Raw genomic sequence first — 23,351 nt, forward strand, 5'->3', positions numbered from 1 at the left:
CGTTAACACGAGCTCTGACTGAAATCGCATGGGAACAGTTTCTGAGTGAATTAATTTGTTTTGGGACGAATGAACAAATGAACACCAGGAATTAGGATGGGAAACACTGATGACTCTTCAGTAAGGATGATGAAAGACTTTCATAATGCTTGTTGTTGCTGTTAATGAGTGCTGAACAGTGGATAATGCAGATGATAGGAGGATTATTATGAAGTGAATGTTTCAAAACAGCACCATTGATTCCCTCCTGTTACATGTAAAACAATCTTTAAAAATACAATTATGGTTTTCACAAAATAACATAAATGTCTCTCTCTCTCTCTTTCTCTGCAGTAACATGGAGCCCTCCTGGCACTGCAGTGCAGTCTGCTTTATATGCAACATTAAACACAGAGTCACCACTGTGCTCTTACTTGAGCTAAATTAAAGGGCAAAGTTAATTAGCCATTAACTCCTGGGCCTCAGATCAATGGTTTATTGAACATGTGGCTTCAGTGAACAAAACTACAACAGTAATAGATCAGTGTCACACATGCACACACCCTGACACACATTCATCAGTGTGTCACTATACTTTCTGTCTGAATGCACCGAGTGAAGCAGAAACCATCAGGTGAGATGAGCAGCAGCAGCAGACTGTGACTCTCTCAGAGCAGTGACTGGTTCCTTTATCAAGTGGCAGTGACGAGTGGAGGGACAGACACATCCCAAACTGAGCCAGAAGTTAAAGTGCAGCCTCCATACATCAGCATACAGGGCATTCCCCGTTCGCGGTATGTAGGTTAAAGCTGTTGAGGAGGAGTCACGGGGCTCTCAGCTACCATCTGATCTGATCTGATCCTGAGTCTACACCTGTCAGGATGTAGCAGCATGAGCTCCAACGGCGAGTTAAAAAATTCATGCTGATGTATTCTGATACAGAGGCCTGATCTTTAGTATCAGGACACTGGAGCAGCCGACAGGTGTGACCGGCAAGTAAACACGTGATCTTCAAAGAGGTCAGATTGAAGCTTCACATTCAGTCACACAGTTTATACAGAGTGAGTGACTGATGTTAATATTTCAAATAAATATGAACATATTAATATTGGTACTGGCTATTATCTATTTATTAACAGTAAATGTGCATTGCCGAAGTACGTATGCAGTTGTAACTCCCTCACAATTTAACAGGCTTTATGCACAGCTCCACTACTTCCTGAACGTAAACAAGCTCCTTTATTTCCTGTCTTACATTATTGGACAAACTAATTGACCTCAGTAGTCACAGCAATGGTCAGACACACCTGGATTAATCAGTTTGTCCAATAATGTAAAACAGGAAATAAAGGAGCTGGTTTAAGTTCAGGAAGTAGTGGAGCTGTGCATAAAGCCTATTCAGTTCAAAATAGTGTAATTGAATGAACAACAACAACAACAACAACAACAACAACAACAACAACAACAACATAGTTCCTCACCCAGGCCTCCTGGCAGTGATTTAACCACAGGCTTCAGCTGAGCGATCTCCAGAGCCTCCCACAACATCTCATCTGTAGCCTTCATCTCTGGGTCGAGGTTGAACCTACACACACACACACACACACAGAAAGCAGCACGTTCTCACATATTAAAATCTGTAACCATGTAATGTTTAATAGATTATTATTTAATCCAGTTATCCCCACCGTTTACTTTCCATATTTCCCCTCCCCTAATTCAATGCCAGTGTTGATCTGATCTTTGTCTATGTGAAGCAGCATCTCTGATAATCTATAGTGAATGTTTTAACCCCTTGTCATTCCGACGGCCCGCCGGGGTTAGCTGTTATCAACATCCGGGGTCTACCTTTATTTTGAAGGAGCAACTAAACAGTTGACTTTGCGAGCATTGCAGAGCATTGCACAGTTTCTTTCAGTTCTTCTTTCTCCTCTTCCCCGACATGTTTACACTTTTATGTTCACTGCTGCTGGAGGCTAAAAATAAACCTCTCCAGTAGAGTTTTCAGTGGAACGCCCTCTTATCTACAGACCCTCTCTGCTCTACTTGTGCTTTAGCTAAGTGTCTTTTAAGGGTGCCACAGTTTTGCCAACTGCTCCTGTTACAGGAAATGTTTTCCCTCCTTCTGCTGAAGCTATTTCAGATTATCACCAAATCTAAACTGCTGTGGCGCGTCCTTCCTGTTGATGAAGGGAAGTCCTTCGTACCGGATGGTGCCGCTGAAGAGGAAGGGGTCTTGGAGGATGATGGACAAGCGAGACCTGAGGGTCTGCAGAGGCAGCTTGGCGATGTCGATGTCATCGATGACGATCCTCCCTGTGAAAGACAGAATAACGAATTCATAAAAAACACAATCACATCACGCATGATCCACAACAAAGTGCAACAAGGAACAAGAAATTCTCAGCATTTCAGATGTTACGTGCAACAATAAAAAGCTTCTTCTAGCTTGTGTTTTATTTAAAAACCTTCTTCAGCCATATTCATTTCATTTGACCCGTCCCTCCACATTGATATGAAATGCTTCACCTTCAAACATGTCCACCATGCGGAAGAAGGCCAAGGAGAAAGAGGATTTGCCGCTGCCCGTCCTGCCACAGATCCCCACCTGAAAATAAACAACTCTAAATCATCATCAATCATCCCCAGTACTCAATCGGCCAATAAGATAAAAACCTATTCAGATGCTATATTCCCTGGCCTTCATGTTTAGTTACCTTCTGTCCGGGGCTGATGTGTGCGTTGACGTTTTTCAGCACGGGCTTCAGCGTGGTGTCGTATCTGACGCTCAGGTTCTGGATCTTGATCTCTCCCTGTCGGGGCCAGCCCTCAGGGACCTGAGACACGGCTGATAGAGACACACAAACGTACTGTAATGGTTTGATTGTGTTTAAATCTGTTTACATGATACTTGACTAAAGTATCAACAAAATCCATTTTGGCTAAAAGGTAAAAATGCATGTACGATGGATTATTAAGGGATATAATGGCATTAACTACAACAGCTGAAGAAAGATAAAGACACATTTCCCTTGAGCATCATGATACCCCACTCCAGTTGACAATGATGAATGTGGAGCAAATGTGGTCTAACTTTAAACTTCATCTTGAGTGATGAAGACATTAGAGAAAAAAAACCTCAGAAGACGAAAGCAGATGTGATTTGTTTTAGTGGAGGGTTCGTTTCAAGAAACTGAACCCGAGTGGCTGCACTCACTGAGCAGACCCTCTGAATTCTCCGGTTCAGTTTTGAGCAGGCCGTTAATCCTCTTGACTGAGCCAAGCTGTACTTCCATGTCTGCCAGGTTACGCACCATCCAGTTCATGTAGTTGGACACCTGATACACAGAGGGCAGGGAGGGAGGAGGAGGGGGAGGGGGAGGGGGAGGAGGGGAGTGGAGACAAGTTGGGTAAATGTCACCAAACAGACACACAGCCAGAGTCCTCTCAGGCTCTTTCAGCTCACACACCATTTACAAACCTTGTATTTCCATGAGGGGCATTTTTCAAGAGTGAAGGAAAACAGAGAAGTTTCCAGCTGACAATGAAAGTCTGATGCGTGTTTTATGTAGTTCACGTAACTTCAGATCTTTAAGACAATTTTCTTAACATTCAATTATTCAGTTTGTCTAACACATTTAAAAACTACCAAATTCGAGGAGGACACAGTTTTCACAGCAGAGCACCAGCACAGGGAAAAAGAACAATTTTTTTTCAATTTTTTAAAGGTTCTGTTTTTGTGCAGCAAGAAGAGAAATCAGAAGAAAATGTAAATGAGCCACTGATTATGTATCATAAGTCGTTCTTCTTTTCATCAGCTTCTCCATTTCGATCTCCCTCAAGTATGAGAAATCGTGTGTTTCAAGTGGTACTTTGAAATTATGATTTTCATTTTGACTCAGATTTTATAATCATCTCATTTATCTTGTATAATAAGTTAGATTCACTGATGTATTTAAAAATATGTAAAAAAAAAATACCCAGTCAAATACGCTGAGGGCTGAACAAAACACGAAAGAATCTAGGGAAATAATCGAACATCTTTGGAAGAGTTTGACAGAAATGTAGAATATGTATTATTTAAATGTAATAAATGGTCTTTAGGAAATGTAAAACACACACTTAAAACACACGGCCTCACCATGAGTGCGTAGGTCAGTCCCAGCCCCACCAGACCGGTGGACAGCTGGTTGTAGAGTGAGTTGGTGATAGAGGCTACGGCTGCCACCAGCACCACACAGGCTCCGATGTATTCCTGCAGAGACAGACAGCACCACAACACAGTGAGGAGATACAGTATGGCTGAATAATTCAAAATAAGTAAATGAGGTAAAGGGGGGATCTATTATTACACAGCGGTTTAATGTCAACACGTATGATAATGAAGAGCACATGTGTGCACATGAATCCATAAACATCTCAAGGTTGATCCTCTGCTGTGAAACGTTCGTGGATACATAAAACATCACGACGGCTGCGTTTCATGTCAGGATGGAAAATTCAGTTTTTCTGGATCCCGACAGAGGGAGCAGTTACCCAGCAACAGCTGCCGTGTGACAAACTGTAAACAACAACAACGACCAGAACTCTTCTGCAGAACTGAACAGACGGACGGCTCATTACCATGCGGACCTCCAGCCACCGGTTGGCCGCGGTGAGGAAGAGGGAGGCGATGTTGTTGGCATCGGTGAACTGCAGTAACCTCTGTCTGAACCTGGGCTCGTACCTGACAACACAAAGTATTATTTAATTATATTACAGACCGTCACCTTCCACCTGCCTGCTACTTTTCAGCCCTTTTTGCATTTAGATGGTAGGCATCATTTTTATCTATCTATTTTTTTTTCTTCTACTATGTTTACAATTTTTTAATTTTCAAAAAATTGTTTTTATGATGTTTTATGCTGTTTTATGCTGTTCTTTTTAAATGTTTTGTCTTTATATAAAGCACATTGAGTTGCCTCTTGGTATGAAATGCGCTATATAAATAAAGATACCTTGCCTTATAAACCACCAAAAAGAGATATAATACATAGTTTAACTGCAACAACTGAGAGAAAATGAAGGATGTGTCAATTACAGGGAATTAAACCAAAGTGAAACAAAATGTATAACCTATTTTCTGTCTGATTCGGAAAGTCTAAGAGCAATAGCTTTGACAGAAAGCAGAAAATTAGTCACGACCTAACTTATCTAGTACTGAAAAGCAAATTTGTCGGTGCAAATGGAAATTTAATGTGAACATGCAAGTTTTGATTCATCGAAATGATCATTTCAAAAGAAGATGCCTCACAAGGATGAATCCGAATGGCATTAGCGATATATGATGTTTTGAAAAAGTGCCTCAGACATTCAGAATTACATTTCCATAAAATCGTGACTCATGTGGGACACTGATTTTAAAAGGAAGGCTCAAACATATTCAGACTTTTTAGAGTCTAGTCAACCTCTTAAAAACCGCCTCCTACACTTTGGCTTCTCATCAGACCTGAACTGCACATGCTTTTCAAACTTTTAATGTGCTCAGAAGTTGGATTTGATAAAAAATAAAAAATAAAACTCTTTCTAAAGCTCAGAAGTCAGAAGGTATGAGGGTGTTATCACAGACGGTGCAGTGCTTCACAGGCCAGATGCTTTCATCCTGTAAAATTAGTATTTAATAAAAGATGAGCATTTCAAACATTGGACCCTGTGGATATAAAATGACTACATAACAGCAGGAGGTGGAGTGTGTTCGAGATCACCTGAGGGCTCTGATAGTCGTGAGACCTTCCACTGTTTCCGAGAAGTGGGACAGTAAAGGGAGCTGGGTGCTGTCCTCCAGCTGCTGCAGGTCCCTGACAGAAGACAAAGATATAGCAAAGATATATACAGTATATATATAAATAGGTATATAGATTGGTCATTAGGTTGAGGTGATAATGGTGTCACGGTGTCAAACTAATACTTACACTGCAAAAACTCAAAACCTTTCCAAGAATATTTGTCTTATTTCTTGCCAAAATGTCTCATTTCTAGTCAAAACGAATCTCTTTCCACTTAAAATAAGACTCATCACCTAAAAATTAACTTATTTTTAGATCATTTTCATTTGTTTCAAACTAATTTTCACTTAAAATAAGTAGAAAAATCTGCCAGTGAAAGCAAGTTTTTTGTGTTTGTAATAAGAAAGAAAACTATCAGATTTTTCTACTTATTTCCAGTGAAAATATGCTTGAAAGAAGTAAAAAGTGTCAAAAAACAAGCTACTTTTATGTGATGAGTCTTATTTTAAGTATAATGAGATTTGTTTTGACTAGAAATAAGACAAATATTCTTGGTAAGATTTTGAGTTTTTGCAGTGTAGTTTGTGTAATACAGATGCGATAACTGTTATATACTGTATATGTTTCAAAATCTATTTACGGTATATAAACTTTAACTTACTTAACAGCTACCGTATGTTATGTTTGTTAAATTTAACTGATAAATACATGTATCATGCGTAAAAATGTCAATACGCTGAGCCATAAATCAGCGGGATCAACCTTTAAAACATATTCTCACTCAACAACTCGTCTGTGATCCGTGTCATTTATCCCCGTTCACACTCACCTGGACGCCACTCGGAAGTATTTCTGTATGAAGTAGCAGGTGACGGCCAGCGGCAGCAGGGCGAAGAGGAAAACAGGGGTCACGTAGGAGATGACGCCCAGGGCCGAGACACACAGCAGCGTGGAGCGGGTGAGGCACTCCAGCGTGGTCGGGATGTGCTGGTCGATGGTGTTTGTGTCGGTGGAGAACCTGTTGAGGATGCTGCCGAGCGGAGTCGTTTCAAACAGCCTGGGGGAGGGAAAACAGTGACTCATTGCTTCAGCAGCTTAATCCACCTGTCTCTCTCAATAAAAGCAAATGTGAGCTTGAATATTATGGTACCTCGGAGTCATAGCGGTAGAGTTCTTTTGTGAATTGATTTTTGAATTTTCTTTAATACCTTTTATAGTCTCTAAACCACTTTACTCGCTGCTACAATAATCAATTTAACTTTAGGACTGCAGGTTTATTTAATGATTAAATTAAAATGATAATTATATTTTAGAACTACTCTTGAAAGATGTTGAATCCTTAAGGTTATTTACATTTTGGACACAAGGGGAGAAAAATGTTTAACATGACTCCGCTCACACACGCTGTGCAGTTGACTGGTTCAGATAAACTCTTTCATCTATAATATATGTGTTTATTCAGTGTATGTGAGAGTGTATACAGTACATGCAGTGTGTGGCATGTGCATGTGAGCATCTTTATGTACAGTAAGTGACATCTCCTGGGTTTTGTGTGAGGAAAGCAGATGGTGTAATGGAGTAATGAGGCATAAAACAAGCTGCTTTTAAGTGCGTTTCCTGACTTGTTTTAGCACATGCACACGCAGCTCTCTCTCTCTCTCTGTCTGTCTGTCCCCTTCATCCATCATGAGACCGAGCTGTAACACACACACACACACACACACAGCATTGTACCTCATGGGGGCCAGTATGATCTTGTTGAGCAGGTTGTGGTGGAGCTTCTTGGCCACTTTGAGGCCGGTCCACTCCACAGCCACAGAGGTGGCCAGACACAGGACGATGCCCAGGCAGCACAGGACGCTGAACACCGACAGATACCACGAGTGACTGAAGCCACAGTCCTACAACAGAGAGAGACAGAGAAAGAGAGACATTGAAGACATGACTGCAACTTTGTGTGTGTGTGAGGGAGCGGGGGTGTTCCTGCTTCTCACTTTGCTTGTTCTGTAATTACAAGCATAATTAAACTCGGAGGCTGGTTAAAAATTAGCTTTCTAATGTGACAGAAGCCCGTGAAGCTTTCAAAGCCGTTCTAGCAACATTTGAACAAGAAAAGCAGCTTCGGCGTCCTGCCCTCAGCTTCATTTTCTCCTCAGCTGACCTCCTGTTACATTAACCGCTCTGCCTGATCTCTTTACATATTTAAACACCTTTTTTAACATCTATTTATATCAAGTTTTAAACATTTATTTCAGCATGATGAAGCACATTTTACTCTTAGTTTTCTTTTCTTATTTCTCTCTATTTTTGGTCATGTTATATTCATTGTAATACATTGGACCTGTCTAATAGGTAAATTGGATTGTCGGCGGAATAGAATAAAAAATACACTCCAGTTGCTCAACACACAGACTAACACCCACTAGAGATTTGTGTAATCCTTTTATTGTTCCTTTATTTCCATCGTCTAAATGGACATAAACTCTGCACATCATCTGTCACATGTAAGTGTGTTTACAGTGAAGTGAATATGCAGTTACATAAAGTGGTGGTAATGAGCCAGAGAGTTTGTGTTTGATAGCGGAGCAGGACTTCCAAGTGGATTAGTCCGCAGCAAAGCATAGATTAGATAAACCTGGCAAAGACACACAGAGACGAAGCCAGACAAGATGTCCTCTGCATCCGAGCGCCAAACTATCTGCTCCTGACCGGACGCCGGTCGGTGAGTGTGTTTGAGGAAAGATGAAAAAGAGGCTGCTGTAACGTTAGAGGAGGAGGAAGTGGAGGTGTGTGAAATATGACCTGGTATTTTGGTGCACGGGACAGACACACACACACTCACAGACACAAGCAAAAATACACACACAAACAACGTATACGGTATATAACTATTGATAATAGAGCTGCTTCATCATTCCAGGAACATTATAACCTGTCAGCAGCTGCTGTGGCCTTAATGTGTGAATGTTGCAGCTTAACCTTCACCTGCACTATACTGTTTTCTGAGTGTGTGTGTGTGTGTGTTTATGCTTTTTCTAAAGGTGTGTTGGCTTGAATGCCAGTTAGAGATTATATTGGGGTTGGAAAGGCAGAGCTTAAAGTTGTAGAAAGGTTAAAGAGGATGTAGGTGACAAACTGTCTTTCTCTCAGGATAAGGGGTTATTTCAGGTCATAGCTCTTCCTCTAAACCCTCATTGACAACAAACTGTCCTCAAGCGTGCTGTTACTTAAACACCCTTTTTCAAAATGCTTTTTCATTTTGACGCAGACAGATGTTGATGCATTTCTGCTGCTCTAATATGCAGATGAGGCAGAGCTGCGGTTGCCTCTGGGTTTTGTTAGTGAACGCTCCATATGGAACTGGCAGCGTCTGTGTCTGTGTTTTAGGTCAGCTCTGCTCAGTTGAGATACACGAGAGAATAAAAGTGAGAACAACTGTTATGTAATTTCACAATAGCCTGTTTCACAAACACGTGTAGATACAGTTCAGCTTCAGCATGTTTTTCATAAATGCTGCAACTATTTTTATCATTTCATTTACAGATTTCATGATCTATTGAACTTCAACCTGATGTCATTGAATTGGTTTTTTCCGATCAGTGCTCCAGAGTATTCACTTTACTGTGAAATATCAAATTGTCTCATTTGAACAATTTCTGTGTTTCAAAGACTTTGTCCAAATGATATTTTACCAAAAAGCAAATGCTCGAGATAGGAACTTAAATCTTAAGTCTTCTGATCTGAAGAATTTGATTTGAAAAACGCTTTCTAAGACCTTGATTTCCCTGTAACCCATCATCTATAAGAAATTGTGTGACCTAGCTATGGATGATAGCAGCAGTTACATCTACACTAACAATCATAGAGGTCCCAGTGTTACAATAACAATGTCTAACAATGTGAAGGTCGTTATGAACTGAACTCTTGGAGTGTGTTTAGAAAAAAACAGATCTCCCTCACAATAAAAGCCACAGATTTATCCTATGATGTGACCTTCATGTTGGTAATCACTGACATAAGGGATCAGAAATCATCACAACTGAGAGACCACAACTAGACTAATGTTTGGCATTTTAACTTGAAAAATTACTTTAAAGGGATAGTTCAACATTTTGGCAAATTGGCCCATTGCCATAATCGCTATAGTCATAGCAGTAGGTTCATTACCTTTAATTGTCGGTGCATCAAACTCATCAAATACACAATCCAACAACTCCAAAACGCTCTCGCGGACAAGTTGTGACCTGCACATTCACCACGCTATGAGATAATAACAGAACGTTAAGAGACTGAGTTGTTTTCAAGGTAAATTAATGCAGAACCACTGATGAGCGTTTCTGCCAGGGGCAGTTTTCCGGCAAGCAGTCTCTGCATTTGCCTCGAAAACAACTCCGTCTGGTAACGTACCATTATTATCTCATAGCGTGGTGAATGTGCAGGTCACAACTTGTCCACGAGAGCGTTTTGGAGTTGTTGGATTGTGTATTTGATGAGTTCGATGAGGGAAACCAAGAAATCCCATGAGCCTCCGTAGCGTAGCTCTTAGCAGCTTGCGGTTACCTTTATTTGTCGGTGCAAACTATTTTTAGAACAGCGGAGTCGCTGTTCTAAAAATAGTTTGCACCGACAAATAAAGGTAACAAACCTACTGCTAAGACTATAGGGATTGTGGCAATGGGCCAGTTTGCCAAAATGTTGAACTAAAGAATTTTCACTGTACTAGCTGTATATGTGACAAATAAAGTACCTTTACCTTTACCTTTACCTATCCCTTTTAAGTAATTTAAGTTAATAATAGTAAGTTAAAATGCCAAACATTAGTCTAGTTGTGGTCTCTCTGTTGTGATGATTTGATCCCTTATGTCAGTGATTCCCAACATGAAGTACTACAAACTATAGGGATTATGGCAATGGGCCAATTTGCCAAAAATGTTGAACTATCCCTTTAAATGCCAGATTCATGCAAGTGTAATCAGACATGATGACTCTGACAAGTGCAGACAACAAATCCTCAGAGAAAGACGAAGCGTTGCACATCTCACCTGAACGATGGTGCAGTTACGAGCTGTGGCCTTGATCTTGGCGTCGATGACGTCAGACGTCCAGTGCGCCAGCCAGTAGTCGATGGCAACCATGAGGGAGTGTTTGAGGAGCTGTGACAGGAGGAGCAGAGAGAGCAGCAGGAGCCCGGCGGAGGACAGGTAGGTGCCACAGGAGCGCCACGGGATGGTGGCCCGCTGACGCATCACCTGTGACATGTTGTCGTCATCGTCACTTTCCACGGATTCCTCTGGGATCAGGACAGAGATGAATTAAAAATGCTAAAGTCTTTGGACTGAGAGTGAGACGTGACCAGGCTGAGTTGTTTTCTCTTATCTATTTTGGCTGCGTTTTACCTTTGGAAAATAATATGACTGTGTCCTCACATACATTTGTCTAATGCTCTTTTCTGCTGTGACTCACTGTTCATACGCTCACTGACATTTATGATGTTCCTCCTCCTTCTCTCCTCCCTAGATATGTCATTATCTTCCTTGTTTGTCATTCCCCTCTTTCCCTTTCCTTCCTGGACACATTTCTAGTATGTTTTTTCCTCATGTGTCTTGTGTAAAGATGCATTACTAACACAGGAGAGAGAGGAGAGAAAAACAAAAAAAACAGAAGGTCACAGACGAGGAGAGGCAACCCAGTATCTATTTTCTACAACACCAAGCAGATGCTCATTCCCATGAATGGCGTGTTTTTCAGGGGCAATGGTGCAGCCATGACACACTTACTGGAGGTGAGGAGGTAATGCCAGTGACCCTCCGCCCCACCTCGGATATAAATATATCACATCACATCATGCAGCAAGCTTTGGAGCATGAGGCTGCATGTGGGCGTCTGTGAGGCTCAAAAGAAGCAGCAGAGCAGAGAAGGGAATAAAAATAAAAATAAAAGAAATGACTGGCAGGGCTAAACAGACCATCGCTAGCATCATCTACAGTCATGCTGGCATCAGGTAGGTTGTCAGGAGCAGAAGACACAAGAGCTTGGAGAAAAAAGTGAGAGAAATAAAAGACTAAATGGATGACGAGGCTCTACGATGGCAGGAGAAGCTCACACGGCTGCAATTTGCTAAAAATCTTCACGATGCCACAGCACAGACACGTTTTTCTTTCTTTCTTTTTATTCTTCTTTTTTTTCAAACCATGCTTTCTGGCCACACCTGCTCGATCGAGTATGAGGGCTGGAGCCATCCCACAAATCCACCCTGGGGTGCCATCAGCACACGGGAGACAACACAAAACATAGATAAAGAGTACAGCCACTGCACCTTTGCACCATCCACTACAGTCGCACATTCAACTCACACAAACGCACACAGCTTCAGTGTTTAACCTCAGTAGGAGGCTGCTGGTGAGAAGGTCGAGTCATATCTGGTTGCTGAGGAAGTCAAAATAGAAGCCAAGATATAAGACACCAGAACCAGAGAGAACAAGGTGGTCTGGAGTATTTAACACCCATGCAGTGTTTGCAGTGTTTGCACTGAGTAAATAGGGTATAGGATAAACAAAGCACAAGTCATTCCAATTTACTGCAAACATTGCAGAATGTGTGAACATTAAAATAAGCCGATGAACTTAAGCTTTAATGTCGCAGGTGCTGCTTCTCAGCAAATAGACACAACAGTGACATGACAGCCTGCTTATATCATTACCAGTACACTCATGCGCGCACCTGCACACAGACTGAAATCAGTGAATCACTGACTGCAATTATCTAAATGTGTAATCAGGCAGCTATTCACTGTTGTCATAGCAGTGGTTGTGACCTCTGACCTCTCACCTTCCTCGTCCTCCTCCGTCCTCACAGCCTCTCTGGAGTACATGGCTCTCCTGAGGTTCTTCCTCTCCAGATCCGTCAAACTCGCTGCCACCGTTTCCTGGAGGAGGATAAAGGAAAGAAAGGTAACCAAACTTTTATTGCAGGCAGTGCTGGATCATCTGCATCTTTCCTGAATTTGAATTCTCCTAAATGAATAAAAGCCATTCCGAGTCATAAAGGATTCATAAGCGTTTTGTAATCATCAATGACCTTCTCAAATTCCTGGTCTTCTCTGTGCATCAGGGTTTTCCACTGCTCGAAGAGTTCAGGCTCAGCGTTCTGGATGTCCTTCAGAGTCCCTTCAGTCTGGATGGTCCCATCTTTCATCGCAATGATCTGTTTAAAATATGACACACACACACATACACAAAACCGTAGGGAAAAATGTCAGTGTGTCATGTTATCTGAGAGTGGAAATAAATCTTCGTAGCATCAATCATCTGTCTTTCTTTCTGAGACGAATGGCCTGCATCCAAAATGAGAAATCAAAGTGTTTACATCATAAATAATAAAAACAGCAGCACAAATGACTGATAAAGATGTAACATTCACACACACACACACACACAGACACACACACACACACCATGGTCTTACCCAGTCGGCGTGTGGTAGATATTGTAGTTTGTGTGTGACCAACACCACTGTCCTCTTCTCCTCCCTCAGCATCTTCAGGATGCCGTCCTGCATCAGATGATCACTCAGGTGGATGTCTAAGGCAGAGAATGGGTCATCCTAAAAAACACACACAAACAGACTCAAAAAACTGTGAGGGGAAAAGGCTCAGCAAGTGTAATTATATTTCTCTACAATCTATTACAATATGACAAAAACAGGAGGTAGTATTATTGCAATTACAATTTAATACTCCTGGGTTGCTTACTTTACATAATAACATGCAGATTAATCAGTCATATAAATAATCATTAGTTGCAGCCTTCCTTACAAACACATTACTGCGTGACAATTATTAACTAAGAGCCAGTGAAATCCATCAGGACCTGACAACCTGAGGCGAGGTTGTGTTTAGTTTCTCTGTCCTGCAGCTGGGATTAAGAAACTGTGTTGTTTATTTCTGTCACATCAGAAATAGAACTAGGTCTTCCGATAAAGCTGCAGAAACAACTGTCGTGAATACCGATAAGCTGTCTGCTCACTCACCAGAAACACCACGTTGGTCTGCTGGTACAAGGCCCTGGCCACACTGATCCGTTGTTTCTGCCCACCAGACAAGATGATGCCCTGCACCAGAGACATGGAAAGCGTGCAAAGAGGAAAGGATTACTATACTTCACTAAGAAATGAATGACAGGATGGCCCCGGGGTAACACATGATATTGTAGGTTGTTTCCTGCATTACTGGTGCATGAAGACATCGAACATGACAGTGCTCTGGCTGAACAAGGTCAGTCCAACTCCCTATACGCACAAACATCAAATGCCTGCTGCCAAGTAACAATGACAAATGATCTTGTAAAACAGTGAACTATAGTAGCAGGACATCGGACATATGACGGTTAGGTCTAAAGGACTTTAAAAAATAAAGAACTAACCCTTTCTCCGATCTCTGTCTGGTCCCCCTGTGGGAGGATGTCGATGTCAGGCTGGAGGGAGCAGGCCTCGATGACAGCTTTGTACCTGGTGGGAACAGACAGAAGGAACCTCTGTGATGTGGTCAGAGTGCAGCCATTAATACTACTGTAGAGAGATGGCAACTACAGCCATGTCATCATTGACCTGCTGGCTAATAATCTATAGCGAATCAATGAATATGTAAAATCCAAGTGCATTGAAAAGCTATCTGAAGAATCTCAGCACCTTTTAACTTGATGAATTTTTGCTCTCAGAGGACACAGGGGAAACATTTCAGGGCTGCATCAGTCATTCATTCATGTTGAGTTAAATGAAGAGCATGAAGTTCACATTTCATTATTTCTTCAGAATCCAATTAGGATCACAAATGTATGTCACAGTCTTACATGGCAGTTTAACAACTCTGTAGCTCTCTAAAGATAATGGGACATGGCCCAGAAATAATTAACTCGCCTTGTTTGTAAATAGTGTAGAACCTTTTTATTTCTAGGCTTTGCACAGTGAGTTTTTGTAATAATAGTAATTAATGGGATGTGCGGCTTCCTCACAATGCTGAGATTCATAGTGTGAGACTAAAAATAACACAGTGTCACATGAGAGCTCTGTTTCAAATAGAAACCAATCCAACCAGGATCAGTTAACATGAAAATAGAGTGGTAGAAGAGTACAGTGTCTACAGTCACGTTGCTTCATATAGCAGCATACAGGAGCTTTAGCTACTGCTAACGCCAGCAGGGGAACGTGCACACAATGACATGCTGTTTGTTTTAGCCAAATAAAGTCAACAATGTTCATCATTCATCATGGCAGATAAAGACAAACTGCTCAGATCTATTCTAAATCATAAACCACATGAAACCTGTGTGTAATGCGTAGTTTAACTGATGTGTAACTTTGGACATGATGTACCACAAAGCTATTGGTTTTTACTGAAGCCCTGTTGCTGGGGCTTCAGAAGTGAGTGAGCCAATCTGGATTTGACCGCAGCAGGGGCAAAGAGCTGAGCGAAGAGCGGACAGAGAGGACAGAGAGGACAGGGAGGGCAGAGAGGACGGAGGCACATTGTGCGCAAACATCTTTATTTTATAGAACATCTCCACAGCAACAAAGCACAGCAGTCCATTAGGCCCTGAGAGAGCAACAGACCTTTCAGGAAGACCATTTGTTGTGAGGATGAAAGTTGTGAGTGTGTTGCTGTTGCCTTTCAGTGTGTGTGTCTGTGTGTTTTGATTAAGCCCATGCAGGCGAATGAATGCAGCATATGTTGTTATGGCAGGAGTGAATAAACATGTAGACACTGCACAGAGGGACAAGAGTGTAAAACATCAGCCCTGGTGTTTATTTGGGAAGTTGCCAACTGTCTTTTTACTGGACTCAAACTGTTGATTTAATCAGGTATCAGCCGGTCCAATTTACCACAGTGGCCTCAAGGAGGGGGAAGGTGATTGGCTCTATTTCCTCCTAACAACTTGTCCTGAGGACACGATGATTACTGTGTTATATTTAACAGCTCTGTGTGTCTTTTTCAAGCAGAACTGAGGAAATAATTATGTTCAGTTCTCTGTTGAGTTAGATGGAAAATGAACTTGTACTTATATAGCACTTTTTCATATTTTAATGGCCACTCAGAGTACTTTACAGTACTGGCCACATTGACCCATTCCCTCTGATTCGTATATCACATCCATATAATGATGAAACCGACGTCGGGGGCAATGTGGAGTTCAGACACTTCGACACGCAGCCTCGAGGAACTCGGGATTGAACTCATTCTACCTCCTGAGCCACAGCCGCCTCAAGCATCCAGTCATTTTAGAGACCATTGTGGTGATAAAGGTGCAATAAGAGATGTCTATGAGTCCTCCCCTTCCTGCCCTTTCCTTCATCTGCACTTTACTCATCTTTTTGTGTGCAAAATGAACAAAATGTGGTTATTGTTCCCCAGTGGCCTCAAGGCTCACAGCACCAGCTGTCCCAGACATTCGTTGTATGTCATTTCCTAATTCTCTTGTCTTATTTCCTGTCATCTCACATGTGTTTCTGCTTGGAGCTGCCAGCACAGTCTCAGTGACCCTGAGAAGCTCCCATGAATAGATGTAACCATATTTTCTAAATGTTTTTTTTTTTTTTAAAGCAATCACTTGGGGTTTGAGCTCTCACCTTGGTTTTATCATGGGCATCTCAAAGGTGATGTTCTCCACCACGGTGGCGTTCAACAGCCAGGGCTTCTGGGAAGCGTAGGCTACGGCACTTCTCTTCCTTCAAGTGATTTTCAAAACACAGAGTCAGCGATGTCACAGAAACAGTGAATAACACTTGATCCCCTAATGAGGCTTTGGTTTTACACAAGGGTTGAGATTAAGAAACAGTTTAACCTCTGGACCAAAGGGACTCTTCAGCCTCAGAAGCTGGTGATGAATGGAAATGAGGTTAGTCTGTAAAGATCTGGTTCAAGGATCATTAAAGAAAGACTGTGGTGTATTTTGAAGTCAATATGCTGCTGAGGGTCGGGGGGCAAGTGCAATGTGAGCAGGGGAATATCTGGACAATGAAAAAACATGAAAAAAACTCTCTCCACAGAGACCGACTGTTGTGTAACGTTGTTGTCATCTGAGCTCACCTGATGTCTCCATCACTTGCTGCATCTCTGTCTGTGGGACTGTGAGAAAAGATACACAAACACACACATAAACATGAGCTGAGCTAAACTGACTAACAGATAAAGAGGTTATTTACATGAATCTGACTCGACCTTACACCTGCGATGATTAAAAAAAGAGACCACAACCACACACATACACACACACACACAGACTAACCCATATACTCTTCCCTCTCTACAGCAATCATGTCACCTTTGCGAAGCCCAAACACAAACAGGCCAACCACTGCCCTATATGAACCCGTCTATCGTTAGCTGTGATCTTATCCACCCTAAAAATAACACCAACCCCCCACTCTCCCCACCTCCCCCAACCCAATTTTTCTTCCTGTAATTTGCTGATATGGAAATCCGACTCTGACTCATTCGGTTCTCAGAGGATCTGATTCCTCAGGCTTAGATTAGTACGTCAACATGAAGTTTGTTACTGTCTGCTGGTATCTTGCTCATGTTGTGTATGTCATGTAAGTTGTGCAGACCTGTGCACACGCTGTATATTTGTACTAAAATGGGTAAATGGTACTTTAGCTCTCTATCTCTGAATGTGGGACAAACTGGAAAACATGTAAAACAAAACAACAAACAAAACTGAAAGACTGATCCAACTCTTTGTGTTGTAAGGGGCTGGTGCTTGAACCGTGCTGTAAATAATTAAAAGACTGTTCAGGCAATCCAATACCACATTCTTAATTTGATCTGTCCAGACATGTAATTCAAATCATAAAGTTGATTATGTAAATTACGAGTCGATTCCTTCGACTGCCCTAAATAAACCATACGAATAAATGTGTTGTCCTGTTTTTCAAAAAACAATATCATAAATATGCTATTATATGTTATGTTACAGTATAGATGTACAAAGAGTGTCTAGTTCGGCAGAAAAAATATGCTGTGTTGCTAAAATCAAAACACTGATGCTTCAGTGTGTGTGTCTGCATGCGTGCATGTGTGTGTGTGCGTGTGTGTGTGTGTGTGTGTGTGTGTGTGTGTGTGTGTGTGTGTGTGTGTCGTAAATGCCAAAGGCAATGGCATGGCCAGTTGAGCTACAAATAGAAATAATGGTCCATAGAGGGTTAAAATAAAACAGCTATTTGCTTTAGCTAAATGACGTGGTGATTATAAACTCTCAGCAGAGCTCCGTATCAGCAACAGTCATCGAAACAGTGCAGTCGCAACAATGTGTCTGCAGTCAGAGGATGTTTCTATTGTTCTGGCTACAAAATTGTTTTGTTTAAATAAAAAAGGCCTGACCAAAAATACAGTATTGGTTTGTTTGTTTGGCCTTTCTCCCTCTTTATTCGCCGTACTTACCTTTCATCTCCCTCAGTCTCCAGGCTTGGCAGGCTGCAGAAAATAGAAAAAACAAACTGTAAGTGGAAGCATTTCTTATAATACTTCTATGCAGGTCCTTATTCAAAGTCCTAAAGACAAAGCCATTGATGGGCCAAGGGGATATTTGTGAATGATTGTTTACTATCATTTTAAAAGGCCTTGAATCTCCCATACAGTGTTTGTACACACACACCACAACACACACACGTAGCCTACATAACCATTAACATGCAGACTCCAAACTTTAAAATTCATTAAGATCTGATTGGCTGTTTGTGGCTTTGCACATGCTCAGTTGAAGCTGTGTCATATTTTTAGCTCTGACAAGTCGACACCTCTGTCAGTCGTCCCAAGAAGGGGACTCTGATCATGTCTGACTACGACCAGAGAGCGAGAGCTGCTGACTGCAGCCGCCATGACAGCGCCAGAGAACCACAGCTGTCAGGAAGTGAGCGGGTGATTGATACCAAAGAAGCCCTGACACGCCACATACATACATGTAAACACCGCTGACTGTGTAACTGTGTGACCGCGAACCGACTGTGTAAAAGAAGAGAAGCAAACAGGGTCAGCAACTCTATTCAGGAGGTGCTAAAATGAAAATAAGACCCATGAATAATAACGATTTAGACTTTGCACAAACAGAAAACAAGATATTTCAACATGATGTACATTTTGCATTTATGTTCATACTTTTATTTATTTCTTATGCATTTTAGAATTTTCTTGTTAAGAAATACAGATATTTGATAAATAACCAAATTTCAGGCTGCACTGCCCTGCATTTAATTATATATATATTTTTAGATTTCATTAATATTTATGTTTCAATTACATAGAAAAATAGAGGAAATAAAACACACACATCATGTTTGTTCCAAAAATCATATGGTGGAAATAAGTGTTTACTTTTTAAAGGAGGCCAATTTGTAGACGTGATGTAAACAAATATGTGTTTTCTATCTAAGCAACTTTGATTTTCAGATTACATTAAAGGAAATCAACAAGTTGGATAACACATTGACGTTTTTTCTTACACGCAGGGGGGTGGGGATGTTTCCTCATTTATCAGCTTAAACGGAGCCATTTCCAACAACACAGAGTAAAAACAGCCCTTCAGAAAATTACCTCATCACCTAATGACACTTGAAAGACACTGGCTGATTGCCTTTATCCTGCAGCCATCGTAAAAACAAGGGTAATCATGCAGGAGCTGATGACTTACAGCTTTCATCTCTGACTGAAGCACCGAGGGCTATTTCCCCTCCACGTCAATCAACACCTTTAAAGACTCAAGGTCGTTTCAGAGGAGAATTCATGAGGGAGACGTAGAAGACGGGGTCTATCAGCGGCGACACACTGAAATGTAACCATCAAAGCAGAGCTGGGGATCCTCCCACAGAGTCTAACTGTCTTAACTAAACTTAAACGCCCATCATTAAAACTTAAAGGCACCCTAATGGTGACGGGGGGTAATGGTGCATGTTCATAGTGATGACCACGCCTGATAATGTCTGTAAATGATTCCCTGTTCCTCAACAGCCATTTTATTCCCTTAAACAATCCTCGCTTGTTTCTGCAGTTTAGTTTTTCAGATCAATAACTCTCTCCTGTTATTTGGGGTTAACGTGAGGTCAGTCGTTTCAACGCAGATGAAGACTCGAGGTCATGACCTCCAGCTGACCCCTGCTGCCTAGTTCTTTGAGACTATGGACCCTACTGCATGCACAGTATCTAACTGCACCGCTGTGACACTGAGGTCACGAGACAAATAGTCTTCCCCTTTAATGACAGAGAAATCCGAGGCACTCTCTGCTACATGCTGTATTTGGAGCAGGGGGGTGTCAGAGGACAGGGGGCAGAGGGAACAGGTGGGTGTGGGGTCCCACCAGTGGAGATGACAGATTGCGTGAGATCTCCGTATGTCATCCCCTCCCTGACCAGTAACCTGACCCACTGACGATCTATTTAATTATTTAATCAGAGTTTATTAAAAGCAAACAGAGTGCAGACATACCAACACCAGAAAGCACAACGTGTTTCTTTTTATGAGATCACACCACTGTCTTTACGCTGTATCGATTGAGACACTAGTAGCCGCACGGCCACAGCGTCTACAGTTTGATTCCCAACTGAGGGGCATTTGTTTCACGTTTGACCACTCTCTCATTCTCTGTCTCTGTCTCCACTTCTCTGGATCTCTACTTCCATCTTTGAATAAAGGTGAACAACATGCTCAAATAAATAAAGCAGAAAACAACTGAGTGAAAAACACAGCCTGACATTATGAAGCTGTTGTAAAACGGTGAACCTTGTAGAGAGAGCGCTGTTACCCAAAACCAAAAACGACCTTTCATTTTGGACTTTTAAGGCAACATGTGTACTAAACTAAAATGGGAAACATGAGAAACATACATGGGAATCCCTTGAAAACTGGCAACCGCATCTGCTGAGGAACCAAAATAGGTCTTATTACTTTATTATAACCACAACTGCATGAGGACAATCAGCTGATCAGTGACAGCTGACTCATCCATCACTGTCAAACGAGCCGATGAGGTTATCCTCATAATTTAACACACCCACTTCTGAATGCCGTGCTGTTTATTTCTTTGTTTCTATCTGGGTTTGTCCTCTATATTGCTTTTGGCTTCACATGTGTTTCTAATGTTTTATTCTGAGCTGAATTTGTTTCCTTTCTCTAGGATTTATTTATGGACATTCTTCAAAAGCAGACCCTACATCCCCCACCCACCACATGCACGCTGTTGGTCCATATAGCTGTAAATGTCCGTGACTGAAACACAGCACAACAATAACAACATCAAACACGGTGGAAACACAGAGACAAAGTCCTCTCAATGTTTTTCTGGATACGTCCAGAGGGCAAAGTATAAATGACAGCTCCTTAGTCTCTTCCCCCTGGACACATGATAAGTGAGAGGCTTCAGCGCTTGGCAGGGTGCACAATCCAACCAAATATCAAAGGCACTGCCAGAGTGACCCTGGCTTTGAAACAGAAACAGGAACTGTGTGTGTGTGTGTGGGTGAGTGTGTGTGGCTGCTAGGGACACAGTGACAATCAAGTATGGGGAATTAAGCTTTGGTGACAAATTGAGAGTGATAGCGGCACTATCCCGGGTAGGCGACGAGATATTCATGACATAATGACTCCCAGAACGCACCTGCAAGGATACTGTTTCACCTAAACATAAACCATCAGAGCAGAGAAATTTAGCTCGAGGAAAGTGTCACAAAATGTACTGAACCAGCAGAACAACAAAAAAATTGGAATTTTAAATACTATATTCTTTACAATGTAAAAGTTTTTCTCCTCACATATCATTCCATATTTGAACAACTGATCAGACAGGAAGAGAGGAAAAATACTAAATCAAGTTGAAAGCTCAGGAAAAGGCTAGAAAAGCTGCACGTTTTATGACTTATTACTTTGTTTTCAATCATAATTAGCCAAAAAGATCTGCAGTCATTGATTTACCTGCCTAAAATAAGTGCATTAGCCTTAGTACATCAGCCTTCATAGAAATATGAGACACATGTCAAAAACTGAACGCATTTTTAAAGTCTGCTGGGATGCTTTGATGTCGTTCTAATTCTGGGTCAGTGTTGCATGAAAGGTTCCTCACTTCCTCCACCGCCTTAAATATAAAAGCTGCAACATCAGCTCTTTTTCACTGACCTACAAATCCATTTTTGTTATATACTGCCGTGTCCTGGTAAGAGGGTTTGATTTTGATGCTAATTACACCGTCCTGTCAGGAAGGTAGAATGTATTGCTGCCCAAGAACATAAAACTTAACAAAGCCCCCAACCCTCCTGACAGACCAATTACCAGAGAGGTTCAAAAAGCACGAGCAAGACGACCTCACAGGGCTGAGGAAGGAAAGCTTGCTATTGGAAAGCTTGGTTGATATTGACCAGAGTGATCTGGGTCTCTGTGGGGAGCAATTCATTTCAAACTCGTCTTTCATCTCTGGACTGACCTTTCATTTCAAGAATGAAATGCATGATAAACAGTACACGCTCTGAGGCGTCATTTTTCTTCCTGACTGAATGGATGTGGGAGCTGTTGATGCTGTTATGTTAATGTGACCAGCACCTCCTTGTTAAAGGAATGCTCATGTACAAAGAGCATCTCTTCATTCAGGAACAACAAGACTAATGATATCAGATTACTGGAACAAACACTAATTAGTGTCTTCATTATGCACCTACTTCGTTTAATTGCAATTATTTTCGCCAAGGATTTTGTCCTATTATACCGTATACAGTGATAATTAGACTAATCGTTCTCCACCTCTCAGACTGATGAAGCAACAGTAAACTCCCCCTTTAAAATTCATATTGATAGATTATGCTATTGTAATTTATTCATCCAGATTAATTGGCAAAGAGATTTTTTAGACTGACCTGTTCCAGATGACTGTTCCTGATACTCGTTGCATTTCTCCCAGCGCTGCTAGCAGCAGAGACGATTTCCCACAACCCACCTGACCCACGATCATAGTGAGCTTACCTAAGAGATTTGATGAAAAGGGAGAGACATTAATACACAAAGTAAACAACAGATGGAAACTGGATGAAGAAGCAAATAAATAACAAAGACGAATCAAGGAGGTTGAACGTGTTTCCCACTGCCTGATGCTCACCAAAAGGAATCTTGATGTCCACATTAGAAAGTGTCGGGGGTCCATCGGTCCATGTGAAATAACCGTTGAAAATCTGACAACACCAGATGTCAAACGGAGACAGTCACTCTTTGACAAGTAAAATGTAAACATTTCATCACCCAGAGATGATGCAGAGCTGCAGTGAGGCAATAAGTCATAGATGTTTTCTCATTGCTATTCATTTTCTACAGGGAAAACAGATCTCCTGCAACCAAGATATTGTGAATGACACGCAGAGAATCTATTGAGCAGTTTCCACAGATAGCTACAGAGCCGAATGAGATTACTTTCCTACATTTTGTGATAATAAATATACAACATACTTTATAAGATATTAAAATCAGACACCACCGCTGCTCTTTAGGCAAATAAGTTCAACTTGGAGACCAGATAAATTATTAGTGTGGTCAAAATGTGATCAGGCGTTTTCAAAACTCTGTGTGATGAAGAGGCTGTGGTTTA

At 41.5% G+C, this 23,351-nt stretch overlaps 1 protein-coding gene across 1 annotated transcript in view; it reads right to left on the reverse strand.

The window, feature by feature from the left end:
- The window catches only part of abcc8 (ATP-binding cassette, sub-family C (CFTR/MRP), member 8), a 52,678-nt gene that overhangs the window by 1,696 nt on the left and 27,631 nt on the right, over positions 1-23,351 (reverse strand). The window contains exons 16-36 of the mRNA XM_083974067.1: positions 22,869-22,941; positions 22,630-22,735; positions 18,178-18,210; positions 16,825-16,863; positions 16,365-16,463; positions 14,165-14,249; positions 13,773-13,853; positions 13,209-13,346; positions 12,822-12,947; positions 12,573-12,669; positions 10,787-11,034; positions 7,479-7,645; positions 6,574-6,801; positions 5,724-5,816; positions 4,603-4,705; positions 4,121-4,234; positions 3,197-3,317; positions 2,697-2,827; positions 2,509-2,587; positions 2,187-2,295; positions 1,461-1,564 (exon numbers count right to left, since the gene is read on the reverse strand). Coding sequence (XP_083830193.1) covers positions 1,461-1,564; positions 2,187-2,295; positions 2,509-2,587; positions 2,697-2,827; positions 3,197-3,317; positions 4,121-4,234; positions 4,603-4,705; positions 5,724-5,816; positions 6,574-6,801; positions 7,479-7,645; positions 10,787-11,034; positions 12,573-12,669; positions 12,822-12,947; positions 13,209-13,346; positions 13,773-13,853; positions 14,165-14,249; positions 16,365-16,463; positions 16,825-16,863; positions 18,178-18,210; positions 22,630-22,735; positions 22,869-22,941 — 2,374 coding nt within the window. The remainder of the gene's footprint in view (positions 1-1,460; positions 1,565-2,186; positions 2,296-2,508; positions 2,588-2,696; positions 2,828-3,196; positions 3,318-4,120; positions 4,235-4,602; positions 4,706-5,723; positions 5,817-6,573; positions 6,802-7,478; positions 7,646-10,786; positions 11,035-12,572; positions 12,670-12,821; positions 12,948-13,208; positions 13,347-13,772; positions 13,854-14,164; positions 14,250-16,364; positions 16,464-16,824; positions 16,864-18,177; positions 18,211-22,629; positions 22,736-22,868; positions 22,942-23,351) is intronic.

This window comes from Trachurus trachurus, assembly GCF_905171665.1.
Source record: "Trachurus trachurus genome assembly, chromosome: 6".
Lineage (NCBI taxonomy): Eukaryota > Metazoa > Chordata > Actinopteri > Carangiformes > Carangidae > Trachurus > Trachurus trachurus.